Below are 27246 nucleotides of genomic sequence, written 5' to 3' on the forward strand. Positions count from 1 at the left end.
TCACAGCCTTATTTCCTTCCCTGGAAGTGTGGCAGAGGGGGATACCAGGGCATGGCAAGTTTTCAGCTGTGATAGAGGGGAAGTGCTGACTCCCAGAAATCATTCCAGATGGTTTGGAGCATCTCTGCTGTAGCTGAATATTTTAACAATCTGGTGATGATTTTCTCAGCTGTAAAAAAAAAATCGATTCCTTCAAAGAAATTGCAGGAGCTGCAAAAACTAAAATACCAGAGAAATAACATTAATTTAGCAGTTTAGGATTTTGACCTCTATCTCTCCCGGTCTCTAGGGGAAGGAAAACTTTCTGGCAAATTTTTATTAACAAACAAGTACTTAGGAAAGTAAAAGAAGGAAATAATCCCACTCCAGCCATTGCTGTTAAATTCATTTTCCATGTGTGTAACTAATGATGACTACTGTCACCTGCAGGAATTCTTCCTATTAGGAGTCACCTCACAACCAAGGTATCAAGGTAAAAATGAGCCCAAACATTGTTGTCTTCTCCAATTCCTAACCAGCAAATGTCACTGTCATTAATCAGAGATGGACACGTTCATCATTCTTGCAGGAGCTCCTGTGAGCACACTCAAGGGCAGATCCTGAGCTCTGGAGTTGAGCATTAATTTCAGTTGGCTTCAGGGAGGTTGTGCTGACTTAGGGCTTCCTCACGTCTGACAGGCTCCTCTCGAAGGGAAAAGAAAATTAAACATGGAGGAAAAATTATCTATTATTAACCACCAACCATCCTCAGTGTAGTGCTGGTGTGTAAATCAGGATTTACTGCCATGTTTTTTGTTCTTCTTTCTGGCATTTGAGGATCTCAAACCAGTGCCCCATCTTTCTAAATAACAATTTTACTGATATTTGCATGCAGCCCACTTACTAATCCTACTGAGTCTGGGAGCAAAGATTCAGGTAATTATTACCAAGCATATGAAAATATTCAGCAAGCAAATTGCTTGACTCTTTGAGCATTTTAATCTCTCTTTGCAAGGGAAGCTGTAACCTGAACATCAGAGCAGGCACAAAACCCTCACTGTTGTTATTAGAATGAGAGACAATGATTTAAAAAAATAGCAAAGCAAGCCCACAAATTGTTTGACTTCAAATGTTTATTTGGTTATTGTTTATAGTCCACCAAACCCAACAGCAAATGTACATATAACCTCAAAATCTTGCAGTATCATAATGCCTGAGCTAGTGTTACCTTGATCTCGATTGAGGCTCCTAGATGGTGTTTAATAGAAATAATTATTACAATATAATGCTTATTTTAGTAATGATACAATAGCTAAGGGCCTTTGCAGTTGTGTCTTGCAGTAGTACTTGTCTCTAGTATTCAGATAGAGAAAAGGAAAATAGATGAAATTAATGTGAGGCAGAACGAGGACTGGGTGTTTTAACTGGGTTCAAATTGTATTTCTGTGTTTCACTGGAAAGCTGCTCCAACAGGATGCAGAGCCCAGGGTGGTACCTGCAGCTGAAGGTGCTGCTGATGCCCCCAAAGTGGGATGGATTGGCAGCCTTTGGGGAGATGTGAGGAGAATTTGAAAGGATCTTGACAAATTGGGAGAGTGGTCTGGAATAAGAAGGATGGGCTTCAGTGAGCACGAGTGCAGAGCAATTCTCCCCAGGCAGCACTAATTGGCTTCATCAGCACAGGGTGGGAAATGTCTGGTTAGGGTGGTTGGGAGGAGGTGCTGGATGGAGAGCTGAACGTGGCTGGGAAATGTTAGTCTGGCAGAAAAGGCAAAAATCATCCTGGAAAGTATGAAGAAAAGTGGTGTTGTAAGAAGAACTACTGAGAACTGATAAGGCCTCACCTAATGTAAGGAATTTTACATCACGAATTTCATCAAGGCTGGAGTTAACTGAGGCATTTCAGAAGGCAGCAAGAACCCACACAGAACCCAAAATCATGGCATTTGAGGAAAAAAACCAGATATGTTTAATTTGGTAAAAAAATAAATCTGGGGAGTGCATAAGAGCATTCAGATGAATAGAAGTTTCTTCACAAAGTTTCCTGGGGATGATGTAAGATACAATATGTTAAACTGCAGCAAGGCAGATGTTGGTTAGATGTTCCAAATTTGTTCTGGTCCTGGGGAAAAGCACAGTGCTGCCACAGCATGGGAGGCTGAGGGGAAGGTCTGGATCCATTTTGGGTGTTTTAGGTGTAGATGATCCTGCTCTGTTGCAGCAGGATGGACTAAATGCCCGTTTTAGATCCCTTTCATGTTTGAACCTGTCAGTATTTTCTATAAAGACCTAAATCTCTAAATCAGGAGGCTCACTTTGATAACACTCACCAAGAAAATGCAGGAAAAATTTGCCACTCCCTGTTGCTCACACAGATTAACTCTTTGACTCTTCGACCACTGGATTTTGTAGTTTCTAAAAATATGTGTGTCTTTTGTTATTCTTCTACTTTGTATACTTATAAGTAGTGCACCATATCTGCCACATGGAAAAGAGGTTCTTCAGCCTTTCTGTGAAATTCCATTTCATACTTGGCAAAATCTCATTGCCTCTGACTTCACAGCTGCATCACATCCTTGGGGCACCCACAGCAATTCCCATGCTGAGAAAGGAAAGAGAGGCATCATGCACATGCACAGATGGAAATGGGAAGGGATGCATCAGGTGGTTTGTATTCAGGCTGTGCTTGGTGTCCCCTCCTCCAAAACACAGAAATATCCTAACACAAGTACTGAGTTTGTGGCAGACTTAAAGGAAAAATTCCAAACCAACAGTTTAATCAGTACTGCCACAAACCTTTTCACCTCCGTGCCTTTAACCTGTCTTTTCCTGAGGAAAGCATGATGTATGTGAGGGAGAGAAGGAAAAAGATCTGCAAGACCAAAATGTTCTGTTGTTTGCAAGAGTTTTTTTCCTGGAGTCAAATACCAGGAAGCAAAACAAATGTGGTCATGTCAGTCTGGGTGTGAGGAAGGTAAGAAACCTGTCCTGTGTGAAGGAAATGGGAAGATCTTATCATTGTAGATAAGCTTCAGTATCTTGGGGTTTACTTGAGTCTTTATATGTTGATGAACAATGTCTCTTCAGGTGGAAGTGCTGGGCTGGGTGTGGAAGTGTATCATCACACTTCAGAGGTGGTTTTTTAATATCTGTGTGAATATGAGCAGTGATGCTTTGTCTTAGCTTATCACACTGATAACATCTGGAGTTGTATTACCAGGCAACAGCTCTGCTCATCTTCAAAGTGTTTTCTGAGCATTAGCTAGCAGATCCAAGTGTTTCCCAGGCATTAGCTCACCTGTTTCAAATAGGGAAAGAGGTGCCATGACCTGCCAAGCACATGCAGAAGAGGTAGTGTCAGGTCTGGTATTGAAATCTGGAAGTTTCTTGCTTTTCAGGGGGAGATAATGATGAATTCAAGGTTGTGTTTTGGACTGAGGCTGCCCACTGAAGTGTAGGCAGGCTCAGGGACCTGCATTCAGTCAGTGGAGAATGAAGCATTTATCAGATAAAGGCTCTTTTTCTGCCTTTCAGTTTCCTTCCCTCCCTTTTGGATGTGTTTTTCCGACAGGGTTTGGGTACCTGAAGCTGACGGGCTGCTCACACGGCAGCAGCACACACGGCTGCTCCTCTACCACCACCCTGTGGGCAACAGTTCTGCACCCAAACCTTCTCTCATCCTCAGAATGAGAGAATGTTTCATCATTCCTAAACGTGCTTCGGGCCAGCCTCTGATCTGAATAGAGGATGGAAAATCAGAATATTGAAGTGACAGTACACAGCACAGCTGGAAGAGCAGGTGGAGGTGCTAAATCCTGTCGTGGAACTCCTTCCACTTCTGGGCAAGGCAGTGGGAGACACTTTCTCGTGCCCAGAGAGGGGCATTTGCATCTTGTCTGCGTTGCTGAAATAATCTCAGCTCATTTCCCAGCCCACAGTCTGAGGGTCCTTATGGAAATGCTGACCCATCCCAGGGTCCCTGCTTCCCAGCCTCTCGCCTCCCATTTGCATTTGTTTTCCACCTGGATAAACACTGCCCGTTTCCACACTCTCCCTGACACTCACAGAGTCTGAAGGACAGAACCGATGCGTGCTGATGCTAATTTTACCTTTCCTGACATCGCTTTGCATTGAATCCAGTTCAGCTGCGGGACGGGCTGCCAAGTGTTGGCAGCGTTTGCCATCTCCTGGAGGACCGCGGCAACAGCAGAGTCAGACTCCTGCGGCTGTGACACTGATCCCTGCTCTGTCCCCTCTTTCCAGAGCCTCCCCAGTGGCTGAAGAAGCCCGAAGGTGGTGTCTACAGCGTGGGAACGAACCTCGTGCTGCTGTGTGAGGCGATTGGCAACCCGGAGCCGAGCATCCAGTGGAAACTCAACGGGATGCCCATCGACAGTACGTGCAAATCCAGTGTGGGGCTGGCCCAGGGGCTGGCTGGGTGACATGAGCCTGTGTGGCACCCACTCAGAGGGAACCCACAAATCCTAACACACTGGATGATGTCTGACTCGAATCTATGTAGATATTAATTAATATTTATTTACTTCAGAAGCTAATATTTAAATGTGATCTTGAAGGGAACGCAGTACGGTGTGGAGCAGTGGCACCTGAGAGGTGCTGCCTCTGCCTCACCCCATAATCTTTTGGGGATCTGGACAGCTTATGTTCATTGAGGTCTCCTCCTCTTTCTTTGTGCTTCTGAATGAGCCCAAGTGGCTGTGGAGCACGGGCCCTGCTCCCTGGTGTAGCAGTATTATTACTCCTGGTGTAGCAGTATTGTTACTCCTGGTGTAGCAGTTTTATTACTCCTGGTATAGCAGTATTATTACTACCATTTTGAAAAGTCTGATTGGAGCACTTTCTGGAGCACTTTCTTCAGGACTGCTGGCAAAGGCAGTGCTCTGCAACTCGCCCTCTGGCTGTTGAACAAGGTTCTGGTTTGATCCCCTTATTTCACAGAATATTCTGAGTTGGAAGAGACTCACAAGGATCATCAAGTCCAAGTGAAATCTTAAGTGAAGGGTCCATACAGGGATCAAACCCACAGCCTTGGTGTTAGTAGCACTGTGCTCTAACCAGTCTCAGGCTTATCCTGAAGATGTGCTTTGCCTTTGACTTTCAAGCAGTGAGGAGGGACTATGAACTCCACAGTCATGGTGTTTTCTCCAGCTCCTGACATAATTTGGGTTTTTCCAGGCAGGACCTTCAGAGGGAGGATCTCCACCCGGGAGATCAGCCTGACCAACCTGCAGCTGCAGGACAGTGCTGTGTTCCAGTGTGAAGCCACCAACAAGCACGGCACCATCCTGGCCAGTGCCAACGTGAATGTCCTCAGTGAGTGCCCCCTTCTTCTTCATGGCAAAAGATCTGACAACCCCAGGGTCCCATTCTCATGACTGAATCCTCAGGACAGCTTGGAGCTTGTAACCATGTCACAGTTCCTTGCACTGCCCCCAGATTTTAGGAATTACTTTAACCAAGTTAATGTAACAAGTCTTATAATGGGCAATATTATATTAACAGAGAGACTCATGAGCTTTGATATACTCTTTATTTCAAAAACATACTTGGGCTCAAAAATTTTTGAATTCAAACCGCTGGGGGCTGAATTGTGACCACAACTCTATTATTTAATTATTAAGTGTACTGTTAATCTTTAATTTCAATTGTGATTCCCAGACTGTTCTTTGGAGAAAGGGAGTGATGGGGATTTATTTAATACAAAACATCCCTAAAGGAACAGAACTGGATCTGTTTTGTCTCATGGTGACATTTCTGACATTTCTAACATGTCCAGCAGGCAACTGGAAGCTTCTGAGAACTCAGTTGCTCAGTGCAACTGGTTCCAAAAGGCAGGGAAATTCCCATGAAGTGCCTCAGCATTTGCCCTTTGCTGGAAAAGTGGATGATGCACAGACAATATTTGTATTCCCAGTTGTGAAATCCAGTGCTTCTCACCTTGCATTCTCTTCTGCAGATATTGCTCCCTTAATCCTGACCTCAGATGGGGAAAACTATGCTACAGTGGTGGGTTACAGTGCCTTCCTGCACTGTGACATTTTTGCCTCACCTGCAGCAGATGTCAGATGGTAAGATACTGGAAGGTGATGTTTTCATGTGAAACAAGTTCATTACGGGCTCACCAAACACTGAAAAATCTGTCAGTCATTTCTATAGAGTTAAGATTAGAAATTTGTAACAAAACTGTATACAGATATAAGTTTCTTGTGTTCAAATACACTTCTAAGAACCCTGAGGAATTGGTTTATAAAAAGGGTTAATGAAAATCCTCAATACCTGTGTGAGACAAGTGCTGGGATATTTGTTAAGCCAAGCCATGCTGTAGTAGCCAAATCCTGCTACTAATCCTTAGATTAATGTTGGCAACTTTTTAAGTTTGGGCACATTATTGAGGTGGAAACACAGTGACTTACAGAACATATTTAGCTGGACCCGGTTTCATAGGGTTGGAAATCACGGGATTGTCACAGCACTTGGCAGATACAGTAAAATTGCAGATGGCAGCTATAGATGAAAGACAGAGTAGTTTAAAGACCTTTTTAGATGCTCTCAGTGTGGTTTTGGTTTGCAGGACACTTGTCAGAGGTTCATAGAATAGTTTGGGTTGAAAGGGAATTAAAGATCATCTCATTACACCCCTTGCCATGGGCAGGGACACCTTCCACTAGCCCAGGTAGCTCCAAGCCCTGTCCAGCCTGGCCTTGGACACTTCCAGGGATGGGGCAGCCACAGCTTCTCTGGGCAACCTGTGCCAGGGCCTCCCCACCCTCATAGCCAAGAATTTCTTCCTGATACCTAATCTAGACCCTAACCACGACTTTAATTGCTCAGAGGCAGAGCTGAGACCCAAAATTCCCGTGTCCCCTGCAATAACTCCATGAAATAACAGTTCCTGCAGCCCTAGAAATAAGCCAACCCTATTGTTCTGATCTTTAGGACCAAGGATGACAGCATAGAGCCCCTCTCAACGTTCCGCTATGAGTTAAATAAGAATGGAACCCTGGAGATCAAAGACACAAAGAAGGAAGACTCAGGATCTTATGCTTGCTGGGCTGCAAATTCTGTTGGGAAAAGAGCAATCACTGCTAATTTGGATATAAGAGGTAAAGGCTCACTCGTGAACAGAAAAACCTTTCACAACTGCTAAGGTTTTACATTTACAAATGTTCAGTGAATAAATAATTAGTAAATGTTCAGTCCAGGGTACAGATTTATTCTGTGAATCTAGAAATTCTCTGGGTACTGTGACCTGAAATTGCCAGAGGTCTCATATACATGTAGCCTTTAATATTGTCCCCAAGTTTCTGTTGGATTTTTCCATGCTTATACATGATGTCCACTTTCTTCTTGACACTTGCAGAAGCTGCATAAGCCACCAAAAATTTGCGGTTTTCATTCCATGTCCATTATCTTCATTATTTTGAAAGGATTTTCCCTCCTTTTTGCCATGGGTGCTGTTACAGAGCAGGTTCTTGGCTGACCCTTGGGAGCCCAGAGCCCTCCCTGTGCTCGTGGCTTGGTGGGGTCCTTGCTGAGCCAGACAGGGCTCCTGCTTTTCCCACAGCCTTGGGATTCCTCCTTCCTAAAGCCACTTCCCATTTCCTTCCCTAAAGCCACTTCCCATCTCCTTCCCTAAAGCCATTTCCCATTTGTGGGTCAGAAGGAACATCCCAAAGTGAATTAAATTCCGCTGTGGACACCAAGCACGTGCAGCAGGATGAGTTGTGGGTGCTGCTGGTTTAAGGACTCTGCACTGGGCTTTTGCCTGTTTGTTGATAAATATTGGTAAATAAAGCAAAACAAAAAAATATTACTGAAATGTGCTTACTTATAAATTTTAGATCCATTCCTTGTGCTCCAGTTCTGTTTTAAGGGATTTTTATGGTGGGTTGGCAGCAAACAGCTTCTGTTCAGCACACAGTGGGTTTTATACAAATTTACTTAGGATTTAGGTCTTGCCAATAAAAAAAACCCCTTAAATACTGAATTAGCAAAGTCCTCCAAAGGACTCTCCAGTGCAGGGTTTGCTGTGACAAACTTGAAGAAAAAAGCCCCCTCTTTTTGTGTTGTATTTCCACCCACTCCCTTTGCTTTGTAAATTTTACAGTGCTAATAAACGTGAAAATGTACAATGAAATTCTCACAGGGCAACGTTTCTCTGCAAATATAAATTCTACTAAGTGCCTTCTCCTTACTTATTCATCTGTTTCTGCATTTGGATTACAGTCAATTAAAAGAACAAACTTGATTGCAATAATTTTTTCTCACTTGACTTTAATAAGCTTGTAATTTTTCTTGGATCATTGCCAAAGCTTATTTCAAATGGCAATTAGACATAAAAATCATATTCAAGCCTTTTTATTTTTTTTTTTATCATCCATTTCATGACAGTCTGCTAACAAGGATTTTCACCTGTGACTTTTTATTTTGTGGATTTTTTTTTTTTTCTGGAGCTCTTTGGATTAGAGTGAACTGAAAAACAATTTGAGGCAAAAAATTAAATCCTGGCAAATACCTATTTCAAAACAAACCATCCTCCCCTTGAAGTGTGTGTATACATAACAAAAAAAAAAAAAAAAAAAAAGAGGCATGATTGTTGCTCCTAAGGTTGATTTTTACATATGAAGTGTGTGGTGAAAATTTGATATAATAGTCGCGCTCTCTCTCCTAATCAAAGTGTTTTTCTGTGATCAATCAGATGCTACAAAACTTGTTGTTACTCCCAAGAACGCCCGAGTGCTGAAATCACATTCAATTTTATTGAAATGTCAGGCTGAGTATGATTCCCACTTGAAACACAGTTTTAAATTATCCTGGAGGAAAGATGGAGATGAGCTGCCAGTCAACAGCACGGAAGGTGGCAGGTGAGTGGGGAGGGAACAGGGCTCTTCTCATCTCAGCTGGGTAATGGGATGTGGGGCTGCAACACCAGATTCCTTAAACCAGGAGCCTTAATAGCTTGAAATGCAAATTCAGGCCTGCAAGAATTCTTCCTGTGGTGTGTGAATAGATCTGCATTTTATACATATATACATATAAATGCAACTGTAGGAGTTACCACGGATGGGAAGTGATTTGGGGGGTTATTAACTCTTTCATCATCACAGCAGAATATAACGTTATATTTTATATCACTATATTTATATGGATATATCTATATAATAATATATCTCTATATCTACCTATAACTGTATATCCATATGTATCTATTTATATCTATCTATTTATCTCTTATCTATCTATCTATCCATCCATCTATCTATCTAATATAGATAATTTATATATAATATAATTGTTGGTTCAACCCAAGAAGCCCCAAGGAAGTCAGCTATGGAGTTGTTTCTCCACTTCATTGGAACTATTATTTTTTTGTATTTTACACCTCTTTGTCCAAAGCAAAGTCCTTCTAATGTTGAAGTGAATGGAAAAATCTGAGATTCTGCCTAAAATCCTACACATTAAAAGTGATGAGTTTGTCCTATATGTAAGTTTAGGACTTGCAAGCCCAGGTTGAGTTTTGCCCCATTTTTTGTGTTTCCATTGTCCTCAAGGGGGTGGAGCTCAGCCTTTATAGGAGTGGTCCTACAGTGGTTAATCAGGTGTCTTCATTAACTACCACAGCAGAGAAGTGGTTTCCTAAACACTGCAGTGCTGGAGAGGTTGGAGATCCTGCTGAGCCCACATAGGGTGGGGAGGGAGTGCCAGGAGATTTCCATGTCTGCTGTGGAGCCCACTTACCTGGGATAATGCCAACTTCCCCTGGGCATTGGACATTACACAAGTGGGTTGGGAATGCCCAGTTTTACTCAACCCTTCCAAAAATTCCAACACAAAGACCACATATTTGCCTCATTAATGACCTGCCAAAATCCCATGATTCAGACACTCATCCCGTGCATACCAATGGGGTTCTTTTCAGACCAGGATTGACACATCAACTTCCAGCCATGGAGGCTAAATTGCTACAAAATACAAATAGTAGTCCCCAGTACAGTGTATAATACAACTACAATTCTGTTTAAATTAATAGTCCTGATGTGCAGTTATGTTATTCAGCATGTCCCGTTACCAAGTGTTTTTAGGAACAGTTTTTCAGAGAACAGTGGTGTCAGTCTGTCATATTTGTCTTACAGATTTTTTTTTTCATCCCTTGTTTTTCTTTGGCCCCTCAGGATGATTCTGGACAGGGACACACTGTTCATCTCCAGTGTGCTGCTGGAGGATCAAGGAGTTTACACGTGTGTGGGCAGCACTTCCCTGGACTCTGCCACGGCCGAGTCACGGCTGATTGTTCTTGGTAAGGGCTGATTTCCCTGGTGCTCAAACAGCTCCAAATGCCATTGCAGCACTTCTGCTTCTTTCCTTCTCTTGTCCAGTTCAGTTAGAAAGCCTCAATAACCAATTTCACAGCCTCTCGCTCCTTAACCCCAGCTGTGCTCTCCCTCTACCTCCAGGAATGCTGACACAAACTTTATTTATTATTTATTTAATCTTTGTTATAGGAAGATGAGGCAGCATTTTTTTCTCAGTTCAGGAGTCCCCCACAGTGGCTGTAGGGGGGCAGCCCAGGCTGGAAGGTGTAACAGCATACTGAGAATGGCTCTGCTCTGCTTTGAAGTCCTTGCTCAGTCCTTCATCTCATTTTACTGGAAATCTGCACAATAACTGAACTATTTTTGGAAGAAGAAGGACTTAAGGCCAGTATTTAGTTGTCCAGCTCCTCTGAAGATCAGTGGAAGTTAAGCACCTAAAAGGATTAATTATCTCTGTGAATCAGAACGCGAATTCTTGTCCAGTGGCAAATAGCAAGTCCACAGCAGAGAAAAGCCTTGACCCACTGGGTCTGAAACCTGACCTTGTGTGAGCCTCCTTCCAACCTGCCTCCCTTCCTGAAGGGCTACTTGGAATTCGGGGGGTGAACTTGTGGAGTGCTGTGTATCCCATTGCACAGGTACCCAAGGGCATCACCCGATAACTAAAATTTAGTGGATGGTCTTGCATCATTTTAATCGCATTAATTCTTGCTCCATTTTACATTTTTATTTATTTCTGGCAGAGATTGCGACAAGAAATAAGTCAATCTGACCTTCAGGATGTTTTTGCATTTTAAAGGCGTGATATTTTTCGGTAAATAGTAAATTAAGAAGATGCTGTGCACATTATTTATGGTACTGGCTTCTTCAGTGCTCTATAATTCAAAATGTTTGTAGGCTATTCGTTACATTACTTATGAAAATTTCATAAAGCACTTTATTCCTGTTTAAAAAGCTGGTTTGCAGAAGAAGAAAAAGAGTTTTGTGCTCTTTTCTCCTTGTTTATTGTGTATGAGAAAGGTCTTGGTGGCTTAACAATATCTGTTACTTTTCAAATGAAAAATTCAGGTTTCTTTTGCAATGAAAGACTTGTGAGATGACTAAAGAACTAAATATGGCACAGATGGAGACATCAGAATATGGGCAACTAAGAGCAAAAAAATATGCAGTTAGAATATTTCTAAATATTTGTTGTATATTTTATGAACAGGTAGCAGACTGAGTATCTTTAAGATGCACCATCAGCATCTTTAAATTAATATACTGAATTTTAAATGGATATGCTCCAAGAATAGAACAGCAAAATTCTTGGAGATTTAACTGTGTTTTCCTGATTTTTCCCGGGTATTACAGAAATAGAGGAAAGAAATGCAGAGAAAAGTAAAACAACAAAAAAACCCCAACCCAAATATAAAAGTTCTTAACTTAAAATATAAAGTTCTTAACTTTTTGATGTACCCTGAGATAAACAAAGAATCATAGAATTGTTTAGATTGGGAAAGACCTCAAAGGCCATTGAATCCAGATGTTAACCATGTCCACAAGTGCCACATCCACACATCTTTTGAAGACCACCAGACGTGGTGACTCCATCCCTTTGCAAAACAAGAAAACACAATATTATTATTTTAATAACTCTGTACAAGCACAGTGAATTTTTTTCACAATGACAGAGACAGTCTGTGGTTGAAGGAACTGGTTTTCCTGTGAGAAATGACATTGTCAGGCAAAAATTTAGTTGAGAATTGGGGTGGAGGCAGGTCAAAGACCTGAAGTTGTGCAATCACGTTTCCTTGGTCTGCACATTTTTTAGGTGTTGAAACACCAGCCCAGTTTAAGGGGGGAGTGTGTGGGGGACTTTGGGAGGGTGAGAGGTCACCACCAACCTCCAGCAGAGAGAAATTACTCTTTTACATCACATTCCAGTTACCAAACTAATCCAAAACAATCAGACTGTCAGAGCAAACCATGAGGCAGACAACCATCTGTCAGTCTGAAACTGTTGGATTTGGGAATGGTCGTTCAGTTACAAGAATTTTGGCAAAAGGAGGTGTTGGAGATGTGTGTTCTCCTTGCTGTATCCAAGGTCTGCGAGGGGGAGCAGCATCTTTTGGTCATTTTGGCACCCATGTCCCTATAAAGTGATCTCTGGCAGCAGGTAGTTTTATGTTTGGGGCTTCTGTAGCCCCAAACTTGTCCCCTGGAGGTTCACTACACTTGTCACACCCACCACCACCTCTGCCTGTGATATATTCTCTGGATGGCATTAGTAGAGCTGGCAGGTAATTAATTTTCTTGTTTCTTATTAATATAGCCCCCTATGGCTGGGTTAATGAATGTTATCCCTTCACTCATACCCTAAAAGGCCAAGTTCAATAACTGTCAGAGCTGAGTCACCTTCTCCCACTCTGGTTTGCTCCAGAGGAAATCCAAGTGCTGCTGATATAAGTTCCTGCTGAGAGCAGCGTCAATATCTGTTAATGATTAAATAGATCTTGGTGTTGATTTGGAAAGAAAACTCTCTTGCTGCAAGCACAGTAATGAGAGTAGATGGGAATGAACTTGAGAAGGATATTGTTTTTATAAAGGAAAAGTCAGGACCAGAATCCCAGAATGTGCTGAGTTGGGAAGGGACCCACAAGGAGCATCGAGTCCAACCCTCAGCCCTGCACAGGCCCATCCCCAAGGGTCACACCCTGTGCCCCAGAGCATCATCCAAACCCTCCTGGAGCTCTGGCAGCCTTGGGGCTGTGCCCACTGCCCTGGGGAGCCTGGTCAGAGCCCAACCACCCTCTGGGGGAAGAACCTTTCCCTAATATCCAACCTAAACCTCCCCTGAGACAACTTCAAGCCGTTCCCTGGGTCCTGAAGATTCCACCTGGCTGTCTGTAATAAAAAACATTTTCAAAAGCAGTTCCTGCTTTCCTCATTGTGTCCATTTTGAAATCAAAGGCTGTTTTACCACCACCTTCACTGAACTCTCCAGTCCTTTGGAAAACGTTAAGAAAGCAGAAGCAGCTTGCTGTGCTCCTGACACTTCTTTGTTCTTTCTCAGATGTTCCTGATCCACCAGAAGACCTTCAGCTCTCTGAAAACCAGAACCGAAGTGTTCGACTGTCCTGGAGAGCTGGGTCCAGCCACAACAGCCCTGTCAATGGTAGGAAGGGATTTTTAGCATCCTCTTGTGCTGTTCCTCATTCTGGCACAGCGTGGCTGTTCAAAGAAACCAACCCAGCTCACAACCCTCCTTAATCCATTTGACTACGACAGTTAATTTGTTTAAGCTGTTATAAGACATTTCTAAGCTGTTCATACAAGTTCTGCCTTTTTTCTTCTGTTTTTTTGTTGCTTTTCCTGCCCAGAGTCCATCATAGAGTTTGAAGAGAACCGCTGGGAGCCAGGGAGGTGGCAGGAGCTCACCAGAATCCCCGGGGATGACACCACAGCCCTGTTGTCCCTGGCCCCGTACGTGAATTACCAGTTCCGCGTCGTGTCCGTGAACGCCGTGGGGAGGAGCCAGCCCAGCAAACCATCCCTGCGCTACTCAACACCCCCAGCTGGTAAAAAATCCTCTCTAATGTATATTACCATTTTTCGTGTTGTTTTAGCGTTTTCTGTGCCCTCCTCTGTGCTTCAGAGGGGTGAAGAAATCAAGGTCACTCGTGCTGCTCTCGGTGGCAGCTCAAAGGATTATTAAAAGTAGGTTATGTGGTGGGAAACACCCCCAACTGGTCCAGTGGCCTGAAATAACCCTCAGCATGTTTGGGGGGGCAGGTTACCGCTTTCATTAACTTTATTAATGAAAGTAGCACGTTTTCAGGGAAATTAAATCAACTGAGGGACGTCTCATGACAAACCATTGTCATACATCTGCTATTTTATAAATGAATGTTAATTAGATGGGAACCATGCTGGGATGAATTCTTCAGTGATTGGTAAAAACAGAGCAACCCAGCAGTTGCACATTAAGTGTCCAGGCTTGTAGTTTCAAGCATTTGGTGTGTAGTTAGAACAAATCTAAATTTTAATGACCCAACTTGCTATGCTACATAAAATTCCAGAGGGTACCAGAGGGAAGAGTCCAGGTTGCTGTGTTTTTCCTACCTCTAGCACCCCACTCTGCTGATTTTCCACCTTTGAAGCCCTTGGCAGCCCTTCATGGACAAGCTGCTGGAGAAGAGCTGGTTTTACAGGGAGCCTTTCAGCAGCACTGAGCTTGTCAAAACTCTCCATTCACAGAGCATTTCACTGTGGCAGAAAATGTTGTCTCCCTGCACATCATTTTTGAAGCCAACTGTTCAGCTCAGCATTTGCATTCCTTGGCATTTCTCTTTTTTTTTTTTTTATCCCCCTTTACTTTTATTTCAGGTCCTTCTTCAGCTTCTCAGCTGAGTGTGTCCCCACAGGGAGAGAAATCTCGTCCTCACAATCCCCCTACATCTGGTGCTTTCCAATCCAAAAGTCACAGTTCCACGTTAGCTGATGGCTCCAACCAACGGGGCCACTTAGGAATCAAAACTGCATAAACAATGTGTTTCGGTCACGTCAGCTCTGCTGATTCAAGTAATTAATCTCACAAGTGGTTTTTTTGTTTAGGTGTCTTTCCCTAAGAGAGATGTAAGAAATGCTTTTGGATGCTTGTTTTGCATTTAAATGCTAAATGCAAATAAACCCCAGGATATGCAAACTAACCTTGTCACCTGTGTGGTTTCAGCTCCAGACAAGAACCCAGAAAACATCCGAGTCGAGGCTTCTGAACCCAATGAAATGGTGATGAAATGGGAGGTAAGGAAAACATGTCTGTAAATGCTACAATATTGGAAACAGGTTCCATCTTCAAGCATCAGTTTCTGAAGCAGCATGGAATTTATCATGTTATGTTGTTCCTTGCTGGAATATAATTACATTTTTTAAAAAAATAGTGGATCCCTTTATTCTCCTTAATGGACTTTGTCTCCCCTTCTCCTACCCCTGTTTTCTAGGAAATAGTAGCAAATTCTATAGGTGGAATCCTTTACTCTTCTGAAGCCAAAGGTAAATCTGTCACTGGCTTAAATGTGTTCTGGATTTTCTCCCCCAGCATCACTTTTGTTTCAAAAGACAGTTTTTTATGTCTAACTTCACCAGATATTAAAAAAATATAGTGATTCTATAAAACACCTTGAGAATCCCACAAAATTTGCTCATCTCTGCTTCTGGTACACTAGAAAGTGCTTCAAATAACTGTGGTCTTATCCTGCTCTGCAGGATGAGCAGCCAGGCCCAGGGAGGGGATGGGTGACTTATGGCTTCTGCCCTGCCAGCCTGGAGGTTAAAAAATGCCACAGATCTCTTGTCCAAGAGAATGAGCTTGAATTTTTACACCAAGAGCTAAAGGACTGTGGATGAAGCCCGAAAGCATATGATGTGCATCAAAGGAACTGTGTAAAAGTCTTGAGGATGGTTTCCAGTCTTCAAATTTCCTGGGTTTCGAGCTTACAGGTTCTGTGCCAACAGTTGGGAGGGTTACATATGCCTTCATTTAACACAAATTTCCACCAGTGTGGAAGGAAACATATCTTTGTTGTGGCTGGAATTACACACAATTTACATGAGATTTATTTTTCAATCTGCTGCTCACAGTGAGGAACAATAAATGTTTACCCGGTGTGAACTTCAGGTTTAGGCTGTAATTGCATCCAAAAGGAGATGGTCCTCTCTCCATTGGCTTGGATTTGAATGGGATTTTTGCTGTGTGACACAGCCCAGGGTCAGGAGGGACAATCCCACCTCTCAGAAAAGGTTGGACTTGATGACCTTGGAGGTTTTTTCCAACCTTAAGGATTTGGAGTGGTAACACCCAGTATTTTTACTGGGAAATGCTGGTATGACTTCATTGAACAGAAGCAAGTTCTGCTCCTCTCTGGGAAGCGTTTGATCACTGCTCAGACTGGGCAAAAGTGGAAGTGAAAGCTGAGACTGAAGGCAGAGAATGGGCTGGAAAGGCTTTGTTAAATCTTGTTGAATCATTAAAATGCTGTAAACAGGATATTCATTTATTTATGGCGTTTCCTGTGTGCTTTTCAGAGGAACTGCTGGGCACTGAACATGCTATTTCTGACAGACAAAAACTGCAAAATGATGTTAATCTGCCTATTTTTGGATTAAGAGACCAGCTGAGCATTAGTGTCTACATTTTCAGCCACGGATTTGCAGCATTAAGGGAGATCAAAATACGAGTCAAGCAGTGCTTCAATTTAGCTCTAAACAAGAAGTAATATTTTAGTAGGAATTTTTTACTTCTTCAGCTTCTCTTGCAAATCTCATTCCCTGGGATCTTTGCCATGGAGGTGAATCTCACAGTGGTGCCTGTTAGAAAGCTGCCCAATCTACCAACTCATTGGCCACAGTCATCCCAAAGGTCCTCATACCCTCAGAGCAGAGCAGTGGGAATTTTTGCAGATCCCCCAGACTGGGTGGATGAGGAGCATCAGTGGGGCATCACTTTCTGCTGCTAATTGATGCCATTTCATTTCAGATCTCTGTGTGCAACTTGGATACTGATTATTACATATTTATATATAGCAGCTATTGTATATTTAATATTTACAACGTGTAATTTAAATATAATTAAAAATAGTCTATATGATGGGAAACACCCATAGCTGTTTTAATGAACTAAAATAACCATCAGCATGTTTGGTGGGGCAGGTGACTGTTTAACTTTATTAATTAAAGTGGGACATTTTCAGAGAAATAAACCCAACTGGAGAATGTCTCATGACAAACCATTGCTATACATCCCCTAATATTTTATAAATGAATGTTAATTAGATGGGAACCATGCTGGGATGAATTCTTCAGCTGATGGGTAAAAACAGAGTAGCCCAGCAGTTGCACATTAAATATCCAGGCACAGTTTCAAGCATTTGGTGTGCAGTCAGAACAGATCTAAATTTTAATGACCCAACTTGCTATGCTACATAAAATTCTAAGATAAAATGCAAATTTTATCTCTGTTAAAAGGCACACACAGCCGTGTGCCAAAACGTGCCATTTAGTTGTGCTAAAGGCATGTGGTTTGACCTCACACAAGAAAACCTGTGGCTAAAGAAAACCTGATGTAGGATGCAGAAATGTGTCTACTAACAATTAATCTGTTTTTAATCCAACTGTTTCTTCAGCTTTCACCCAAGTCAGTGTCATGATTTCTCTTGGAGTGGCGACATTGTTCTTCCAGTCATCTCAAAATTAACGTGACAGTGAAAAGTTCAGGCTTTATTTTTTTTCTCCTTTTTCTCTTCCAATGTGTAACAAACTCCCCAAAATTATTCCCCCCCTCCCCTCTGCTGCTGTTTCATGATTGCTGCAACAAAGGCAGACAAGATCTCTTTTAACTTCTCCCACAGCCATTGAAACCTGTGGAGAGGAACGGGCCGGGGCTGGAGTACAAAGTGAGCTGGAGGCAGCGGGGGGTCAGGACGGACTGGAATGAGGAGATGGTGAAGAAACATTCCCTGACTGTGAGAAACACTCCCACCTTCGTGCCTTATGAGATCAAAGTCCAGGCAGTCAATAATTTAGGATCCGGCCCCGAACCAAACGTTACCATCGGATATTCGGGAGAGGACTGTGAGTAGGGGAGACTTTCATGTCAAAACACGCTGCATGGGGGATTCCTGACATGCAAAACCATCAGATATGGAGGGAGGGATTAGACAGCTCCCAGCCAAAACTGCTGAAATGCCAGTGCCCAGCATAAGAGGCTTCAGCAGACAGGGATACCACTGATGCTGGATGCCAGTTTGCTGGAGTGTGAGGGTTTTTTGGAGAGGTCACTTGTGCTTTCATTAATCTCAGCTGCTGCCTTAATGTGAGTACTTGTTTGAACGCCACAGTCCATAAGAAGCCTATGAAGTGTAGCAGTCGTGCTGTATTTGGTGGGCAAAAAAAGGCTTTGGGTTCTCTGAGGCCCAACTCACCAGTTTAACACTGTCAGAAGTTAAATACTCTGCTAATTGGGTACAAATTCTCAGGCACTGGGTGTTGTAAGTGAACTTATAGGTGATGCTGGGTGTTACCTTGTCCATCGAGTCCTTGAAGGATGTGTCCTATTCTCCAGCCTGGGCTTCTGTCCAGTGGTTTTCCTTGACTCCCAGGTGTCACAGGCCCTCTGTGTTTCACCAGCACGAGGTTTCAGTGCTGGAAGTGGACTGGGTGCTGTTCAGGCAGGAGAATTCCCACTGTACACCCACAGGTGGGAATAAGGTTTGGTTCTGCATCATCTCTCCCCTTAGAGTGTATTTGAATAGTGAGAACAGGGGGAAAGAAACTCCACAGCATGGTTACTTTCTTTGTCTGTCTGTGATGAGTCTTATTTTATATCTATCTCTGGAAAATATTCCTTTCAATTCAGTTGTCAATGGATCAAGGCCTCTTTTTTTTTTTTTTCAGGCACTGTAATAGCTCTCTGTGTTGTTCAGTGATTAAAATCCAACTGTTTAATGAGCTTAGTTGTAAAATGAAATTGATTATAAAAAAAAACTTCATGATTGCCTTCTTGAGTGCTGTGTTAATCATTTTTTTATTCTTCTCACTGCTGTAAGCATTGCTTGAAGCAGGAAATCATAAATACTGGTGTAGAAATTCATATGTCCCAGTGCACCTGTATTCCAACCTTCAGTGGAAAACCCTGATATGGAAAAAATCATGTTTATTGGCCCATTTCACCCACTGGCTGCAGGTGGAATGGCTGTTTTCTTGCCTGCAGTAAGGCTGCACAAGCTGCCACGGTTTGAGCTGGAAAGCCAATCCCTGGAGCTGTGAACACTGGGAATCTGGGATCTTGGAAGGGTCTTTAATACCTGATACTTTTGTTTTTACAGTCCCAGATGCTGCTCCTTCGGGCGTGTCGGTGGATGTTGTGAACAGCACACTGGTCAAAGTCTTCTGGTTTGGAATACCAAGGGACAGAGTTCGAGGACATTTAAGAGGCTATAAGGTTAAAAGTTTCTCTTTAAATATTTCTATATAGTTCAACAAACTACTAAAGGAATCCTCAGATCAAGGATGATTTGCAACCTCTCATTTTTGGGAAGGTGAGAGAAATTATTATCATTAACATGATTTGTTATAGAAATCCCGATCTCCATGCAGGTCAGTTGGTGGAAAACAAAAAACATGCTGGATGGGAAGAGGCACCACCCAGAGAAACACTTCCTAACATTTGTAGGAGACAGGAACTATGGGATGATTCCTGGCCTGGATCCCTTCAGTGAATTCTGCTTAACTGTCCTGGCTTACAACTCCCGAGGGGATGGCCCCGAGAGCTCCCCCGTGGTGTTTGAAACTCCAGAAGGAGGTAAGACAAAATGGGGATGTGGGATGGAGGGACAGAAATTGAAATTGTCCTTGTGACAAGGTGAGTTGATTTTCTTATCTAAAGTGATTGTAAAATCTCCAATATTCAATAAAACCCTTCACTAGAAAGGGGAGCTGTAGGTGTTGAGCTAAACTGTATCCTCATTTAACAAGTGTGTTTAGGACAGAGCTGTTCAATCCTCTCTGAAAGATAATCCCTGTGTCTTCCAGTCCCTGAACAGCCACGTTTTCTGAGGATCCTGAACTTTGACAAGGACTCTGTCACTCTGTCGTGGGGACTTCCCAGGAAAGCCAATGGCCACCTTACTGGCTACATTTTGCAATACCAGATAAGTACGTGTTCGGTGTACTTGGAGTTTAGAATTGCAGCATGACCAGTTGAATTAAAACCACAGATGTGATGTGCACACAGGCTGCTAGAGGGCAGGCTGAAGTCAGCTTCCAGAGCTAAAAGTTTTCCAGGCACTTTTCCCATGTAAGCACATGTTATTGCCATGCCCTATCCCACACTGATGGGCTAATTCAATTATTTCATATTTGCAAATTATGCTTTATGTAGCAGTTAGTAAGACCTGTAAATTGTAGGTGCATTTTACTGAAGTGAAACTCATTCAGTGCAAAATAAATTGTAATGAGAGCACTTGTAAAGCCACATTTATACAGATTTGCACGTGGTGTCGTTGAGCTTCTCCCCCCATAAGGTGCCTCAGCAGAAACAGAGACAAACCACCTGAGTCATGTTATTGAGTAATCACTGAGAAATAACCTAATTCCAGGGGTATTTCTTTCTATCTTGCCTTTGAAAGAACTGAGAAACAGAGCAGACAACCTCAGGCAAGACCCAGTATTGGTCCCATAACACCAGCTGTGTGGTGTGGTGACCATTCTGGGTATTTTATATGTTGTTTGAGGATTAGACTATGTCCTGTTTACAAAACAAGTAAAACCCAGTGTACTTTTTATTAATCTTTGTTGGTGGCAGAACTGCCCAGTTGCCTTTGCAAGGGGTTTGAGGTTGGATCTTCCCTTTGGTTTTGATCACTATGGGCAGAGCGTGGATCCGTTTAATTATAGAATCACAGAATGAGTCAGGCTGGAAAGGACCACAGTGGGTTATCTAGTCCAACTTCCCTGCTCAGACAGGGTTATCCCAGAGGGCATGGCACAGGATTGTGTCCATGGCTCTGGAATATCTCCAGTGAGGGAAACTCCACAACCTCTCTGGTCTCTGTTTCAGAGCTCGGTCACCCAGAGAATAAAGTTCTTCCTCATGTCCAGGTGGAACATCCTGGGCATCATTTTCTGCCTGTTGCCTCTTGCCCAGTTGCTTGGTACCACTGAGCAGAGCCTGGTCCATCCTCCTGACCCCTCCCTGCAGATATTTCTGTGTATTTACAAACTCTTCTCCCAGTCTTCTCCCAGCCCCTCCTCCAGCTGCCCTCTGTGCTGAGGCAGAGCAGAGCACAGCAGCACAACCATCCTCTAACTTGCTTGTAAAAGTTTGCAGCTGTTTGGAAGCAAAGCAAGAAGCAATTCATATATATTTAATGATCCAGGAGACAGTAATTTTTTCCCTCCCACTCAGGATGTGCATATCTGGAATCAGAGAGCTTTTTAAGAACAGTAATAGCTCAGTGAGTAGTTGAGAGATTGACAGGGAGGATATAAATCCCATTTAAGCCCCTGGCAGGAAGGTGAGATGCTTATTCAGGATTTATCCTTCCCACTCACTGCAGTGCCTCCCTCACAGGAGTGTTCATGGCACGTTTCATGCTGGAAACAGGCACAGAAATGGTTGAGGGAGGGGATTGTCCCACTCTACTCTGCACTGGGGTGGCCTCAGCCTGAATATTGTGGCAGTTTGGGGTGCCACAATACAAAAAAGACATTAAGCCATTAGAGAGTGTCCAAAGGAGGGCAACGAAGATGGGGAAGGGCCTTGATTTGAAGCCGTGTGAGGACACTGAGGGCACTTGGTGTGTTCAGCTGGAGAAGAGGAGACTGAGGGGAGACCTCACTGCAGTTCCAACTGCCTGGGCAGGGGCAGAGGAGGGGCAGGGACTGAGCTCTGCTCTGGGGGGACCAGGGACAGCACCAGGGAATGGCTGGAGCTGTGCCAGGGCAGGGCCAGGTTGGATCTCAGGAGAAGATTCTTCCCCCAGAGGGTGGTTGGCACTGCCCAGGCTCCCCAGGGCAGTGGGCACAGCCCCAAGGCTGCCAGAGCTCCAGGAGGGTTCGGATGATGCTCTGGGGCACAGGGTGTGACTCTTGGGGATGGGCCTGTGCAGGCTGAGGGTTGGATTTGATGATCCTTGTGGGTCCCTCCCAACTCAGCATATCCTGTGATACAGCACAAGTGCTGTGAGGAGAGGCTGAGGGAGGTGGGGTTGTTGAGCCTGGGGAAGAGGAGGCTCAGGGGAGACCTCATCCCTCTCTACAACTCCCTGACAGGAGAGTGTAGCCAGGTGGGGGTCAGATTCTTCTCCCAGGCAACCAGCAGTAGGACAAGAGGGCTTGGTCTTAAGCTGTGCCAGGGGAGGTTTAGGTTGGACACTGGGAAGAAATTCTTTACAAAGAGAGTGATGAGACACTGGAATGGACTGCCAGGGAGGTGGGGGAGTCACTGCCCTGGAGGTGTTTAAGAAGAGACTGGATGTGGCATCAGTGCCACGGTCTGGGTGACAGGCTGGGGTTGGGTCACGGGTTGGACTGGCTGATCTCAAGAGATCTTTTCCCGCCTGGTTCATTGTGTGATTCCGAGGATCTGACCCAGCTCCTCTTCCCATCCAGTCAACGAGACACACGAGGTGGGGCCCATGAGCGACGTCAGCGTCACCAACCGCTCCACGCTCAGCTGGAGGCTCTCGGGGCTCAGCCCCAGCACCAAGTACAAGTTCTACGTGAAGGCCTGCACTGCCAAGGGCTGCGGGAAGCCCGTCACGGAGGAGGGACTCACCGTGGCTCAAGGGAGTAAGTTCACGGGCAATATGTTTTTATGGGGAGAAGAGCTAAAGAGTAATGGGAAAATCTATGGAGAATATTCCAGGCTTGACATTTCCTTTGTAATTAGAGGAAACAAATTTGTTTTTCTTTCCATGAGAACAATCAATGGACTTCTTAATGCGGCCGTGCAGCTCTTGAGAAAAGCAGAGCTCATCTGCTTCATTTTGCTGTGCAGCCCTATTTCTGTTCCCACCAATCAAGTCTTTAAGCCTTTCTAGAATGAGTGAATTGCATTTAGTCACCAGCTGAAAACTGAAGATGCAGATAATCTGTTCTCTGTAATAGTATAAAAACAAATTCTGCCCTTGCATGAAGATGGGCGACTTCCAGCAGCATTAGAGTTGGCTGCTTGACATGGAAAATCCAGATGAACACAGAGCTGACTGCAGTGTATTTGATCCATTATTTATGATTATTTTATCAGGGACTGGGAGTGAACATTTGTGTGCCACTTACACCCTGTCCTGAAACACTGATGTTCAGTGATTTAAAGGAAAATGGCAAGCACTGTGTGAGAGCTCATCTTTCACATTCAGCTGAAATGAAATAAAATGTACTGTGCTCAGCAAGTCTGAGAACTCCTCAACACTGAGGAGCAGGTCCCTGCTATTAATCAGAAACCATTGCTGGGCACTTACCATGGGGAAGGAGAAAGAGAACGTGATAAGCAAAAGAGTCTTGCCTTCATCATTTTCAGCAAAGATCACAGTCTGGAGCAATGTTGATGTAAAATAGAAAAATGGTCCTCGTTACACAACACCCTTGTTGGACTTCTAAGTTGCAGAATTCTTTTCAGTCAAAGAAACTTTAAACTCATCACATCCCAGTTCAGGATCCAGTTGTGATCTGCAGTTTGTTTTCTCAAGTAGTAAAACTCCTTCTCAGCTGTCTTGGAGCCTACAGTCTCACCGTAGTATACTAGTAGAAACTATTATTCTACCTATTAATCTATTCATAGTAGTAGCTATTAATCACCATGATTTAAAATTTATTCTTCATTATGGAAATAAAAAGATCTTTTTTTTTTCCCAGCTAAAAATCCACCATTACCCCTCATTAGTTACCTTTTCTGACCTTCATTGGGCAACCAGAAAAATGTTTTTTAGCCACTGGAGATTCTGTAACTTCTTGGAATCACCTTCTCAGGGTTTATGAGATGCATCCCAATCTGTGGGATGAGAATGTTACCATTTCTTTATTCTCATTCTCTTCTTTCTTCAGACTGTTTTCCAGCAGTGGCAACAACTTGTTCTTGTTGCTCTTGGAATAGAGTAGGATAATTAATAAAAGCTGCAAGGGTCCAGTTCTGTGATTTATGTGCTCCTGGCTGGTTCTCAAGCCACCCTAAATTAGGGCACTGCATCTGTCACTGAGATGCCATTAGAGTTCTGTGTCATTATTTGCTGGCTAAATTGTTCAGATATTTTTCAACTAAACATGATAGGCTGGGAAAAAAAAAAAAATCACTCTTTTCAGTGACCTTCTTGGGGTTTTAAGCTCTGGTGTGGGCAGGGAGGCAATTGCTCAAAATTAAAACAATCTCTCTTTTTGAAGAAAGGGAGTGATTTCAGAAGTCAAAGTTTATCATTCAAAATGACCCCCATAAATGACAGATATAAAATGTGGTGCCCTCTGAAATGAAACTCTGTGATGGAGCACTTTGGGGTTTGATTCAGGGATTCTATATCCACTATGTTCCAGTTTAATAATAAAACCATAAAGCTCTCCTTGTTCATTTTAAGGCTTTGAATAACTTCCTCTGCTGTAATACAGCCTTTGCCAGGGGTATTTCAGAATTTCACAATACATTCTGCCAGAAAAGTGCAGATGTTGAGGTGGAAGCTCTGCTTTCATTCACGTTTTATCATTGATATACTTCACCTGCTATTGATTTCATTTCTTTGGAGTTACCTCTGTTATTGTCATCTGGAATCAGAAATAAAAGCCCATCTCTTTTTTTTAAATATGTACATATATGAGTATGACTGTAGCACCATTGAAAACAAGGTTGTGCAGGGAAAATTGCTTTGTTCTACATTATAATTTTTCCAGCCTGTATTTTATGTGGAAACCATTTCCCAGTGATGAGTTTGCAGTGGCTGGAATTGCTGAATTTAGTAAAAAAAGTTCACATCAATTAAATAAATATAATTCTCTGTCTAGATAAATGGGTAGAAGCAGAGAATCATTTAGGTGGGAAATGTACTTCAGGATCATCCCATGCTCACATCTCTGTTTCTTCATAAAAGGTCTTTTTCCTATGACAGATCTTAAACATGGCCACAATAACTCAGCTATGAAACCCTGATAGGCAACCTAATATCTTTATCATCTGTTGATAAAATACTGTGGACAATCATGAAGATTCTGGGCAAAAGGATATTTGCATTGTACTGCAAAATAAAGTTTAATTTTTGTGGCTCCATCTTAGTTTCATTCCACAGAAGTGTAGTATTTTAAGAAAATGAGATTTCTCTCTAATTTTACATTTACAAACATTATTTCTCAAATGACCTACAAACTAATTAATTTACCCTTGAAAATGTCCATTTCCCTCAGAAACATAACACAAAATAATGTGTTTGCATAAGCGAAGGAAAATAATATATCAGAGCTGCTTTTCATCTTGTTACCAGTGTTTCTCGAGGATTACTGAACATGTACTACATGTTGAGAATTATCACTGTGTGTCCAGAAATTCAAACATTAATTAAAAAATTCAGTCAGAGGAAACCTTCCAAATGTAGCTTTATTTTCCAGAAGAGCCAATGAAATAGAGGCTCACCAGTTTTATTACATTTCCATGGCAATGGGCACGTAACTTCTAAAGGCTTTTTGAAAATCTTAGCCAGAGGTTCCTACTTTCCTTCATGACCAGAGTAACTGTTTGTAACAAATGGGGTTTTAGTTCTCTTTTGCCACAGGCACAGGGAAAAGGAATAACACAAAAACCTCAGTAACGTGTAACCACCGGTGCTGTTACCAGCAAACCCTTTTTGCTCACAATCAAGAGAATCCAGTGAAATTTGGGTGAAAATTTCTTGATCACTCCCTCACCTCGAAATTCTTCTCAGTAGACTTGGTGTACAACAGGCTCACTAATCTCTACAGATTAAAATAATCCCAATTTAGCATGAATTACTTCCTGCACTAAAAAAGCCCAGGAGATGAAGGATGCTTGGGATGCATATTTATACACTTTTAACAGCCAGACAGCAGGGGAAAATTAATGAAAGTTCAACTTTCCAGATGTATTTAGGCAGGTATGGTTACAAATGAAGATGCTGCCCCACAATTAGTATTTAGCTATTAGACTGCCAGCTTTTTTTATCTAAGTCTGTTTTATAACAGATGTGCTAACTTTTGGAGAACTAGCACTCTCTGAAGTCTTTGGGGGTGGTTTCTATTGTTTTTCCCTTTATACCATAAGCTTCTATAAAAAATGGGTGTTGGGTTGTACTCATAAATCTTGGAGCCCAGCAGGAATATTGTAAAATTGCAGTTCAGTGCTTAATGTTCATGCAAGTCCCATGGTATGGCTGATAAATAGTGGGGGAAGATGAAAAGTGCTGGTGATATGCCTTTATTACTAATGTTCCTTCTCCCTTATTGGAGATTAAAAACCTCACCCAACTGCTTTCAATTTTCTGAAGCTCATTCCTTCAGCTCTCTGGCCTTTCAGGAGGTGGAGATTTTCCTTGTCTGGGTATCTTTGCTTTAATTTTCAGGATCCCACACTGCTTTTTCTATTCCAGCCCCAATTAGCCAGGCTTTCTCCTCTGTAGGTCCAATATCGAGTGTGTAACACAGAACATAAGAAATGGCATGGAAAGAAACCTCATAATCACTCATCACTGGACACCTGTACTGAATTTTAAAGGAAAAATCAGTGTTTTGGGATAGGTGATGGTAAATAGGCTGGAGATCCATTGGCAAATCCCCAGTCCCAGCTCAGGTTGGGCTCTAACCTCATCCCAGAATGTTCCTCCCAGCTCTGTGCTGCTCCATGTGCCAGGGCAGTGGCACAGCTGAGCAAGAACTGGGCAGAAAAAGGAGTATTTCCCAGCCATATCAGCTCCCATTTCTGCTTCTACAAAGAGCTGATCGTTCAAAAAGAAGAGGTTGGCACAAGCTGGACATAAATAGGTGGGAGACAGGGCCTAGTTAAGCTGGTTTAAGAGTATGCACAACAAACCACAGCTGTGGGCTGCCAGTGAGCTCCAGCTTTAGCTTCCCAGGAATTCAGGAGAAATGTTTGCTGGTGTTGTGTACACATTGGATCATGTGGTTATCATGTCATAAACAAGTGTTTTATGGTATTTAATAGACACTGGGTTGAAGGTTCATGTTCATTCGTGCTACTTTGTGGGTAATATTTCCATTAAATACATTTTTCTGATGCCTTGATTTTAGAGCGTGTAATTAAAATATACCTGTGGTATCCTGTTGCCTAATTTGCAGTTTGATTAAAAATTATAGCTGGGTTTCACATACTTCATTTAGCAAAAAATTACCGATAGATGGATTAATTTATGCTAATGAGCTGTGCTTCAGTATCAGCAGCATTTCA

The 27246-nt window shown here is 42.8% G+C and overlaps 1 protein-coding gene across 11 annotated transcripts in view; it reads left to right on the forward strand.

Moving 5' to 3' along the window:
* Window positions 1-27246, forward strand: part of CHL1 (cell adhesion molecule L1 like) — a 137035-nt gene that overhangs the window by 99645 nt on the left and 10144 nt on the right. For all 11 annotated transcript variants that reach the window (XR_003527181.1, XM_027640215.1, XM_027640216.1 and 8 more), the window contains 14 exons: window positions 4243-4374; window positions 5176-5313; window positions 5957-6068; window positions 6937-7103; window positions 8699-8864; window positions 10173-10297; window positions 13369-13470; window positions 13676-13873; window positions 15028-15098; window positions 17702-17924; window positions 19178-19293; window positions 19449-19653; window positions 19884-20006; window positions 22464-22643. Coding sequence is in view for 10 of the 11 variants with exons in the window: in XM_027640215.1 (XP_027496016.1) it covers window positions 4243-4374; window positions 5176-5313; window positions 5957-6068; window positions 6937-7103; window positions 8699-8864; window positions 10173-10297; window positions 13369-13470; window positions 13676-13873; window positions 15028-15098; window positions 17702-17924; window positions 19178-19293; window positions 19449-19653; window positions 19884-20006; window positions 22464-22643 (2058 nt within the window). In the remaining variant the exon portion in view is untranslated. The remainder of the gene's footprint in view (window positions 1-4242; window positions 4375-5175; window positions 5314-5956; window positions 6069-6936; window positions 7104-8698; window positions 8865-10172; window positions 10298-13368; window positions 13471-13675; window positions 13874-15027; window positions 15099-17701; window positions 17925-19177; window positions 19294-19448; window positions 19654-19883; window positions 20007-22463; window positions 22644-27246) is intronic.

Source organism: Corapipo altera, unplaced genomic scaffold (genome assembly GCF_003945725.1).
Source record: "Corapipo altera isolate COAL_440 unplaced genomic scaffold, ASM394572v1 55, whole genome shotgun sequence".
Taxonomy (NCBI): Eukaryota; Metazoa; Chordata; class Aves; order Passeriformes; family Pipridae; genus Corapipo; species Corapipo altera.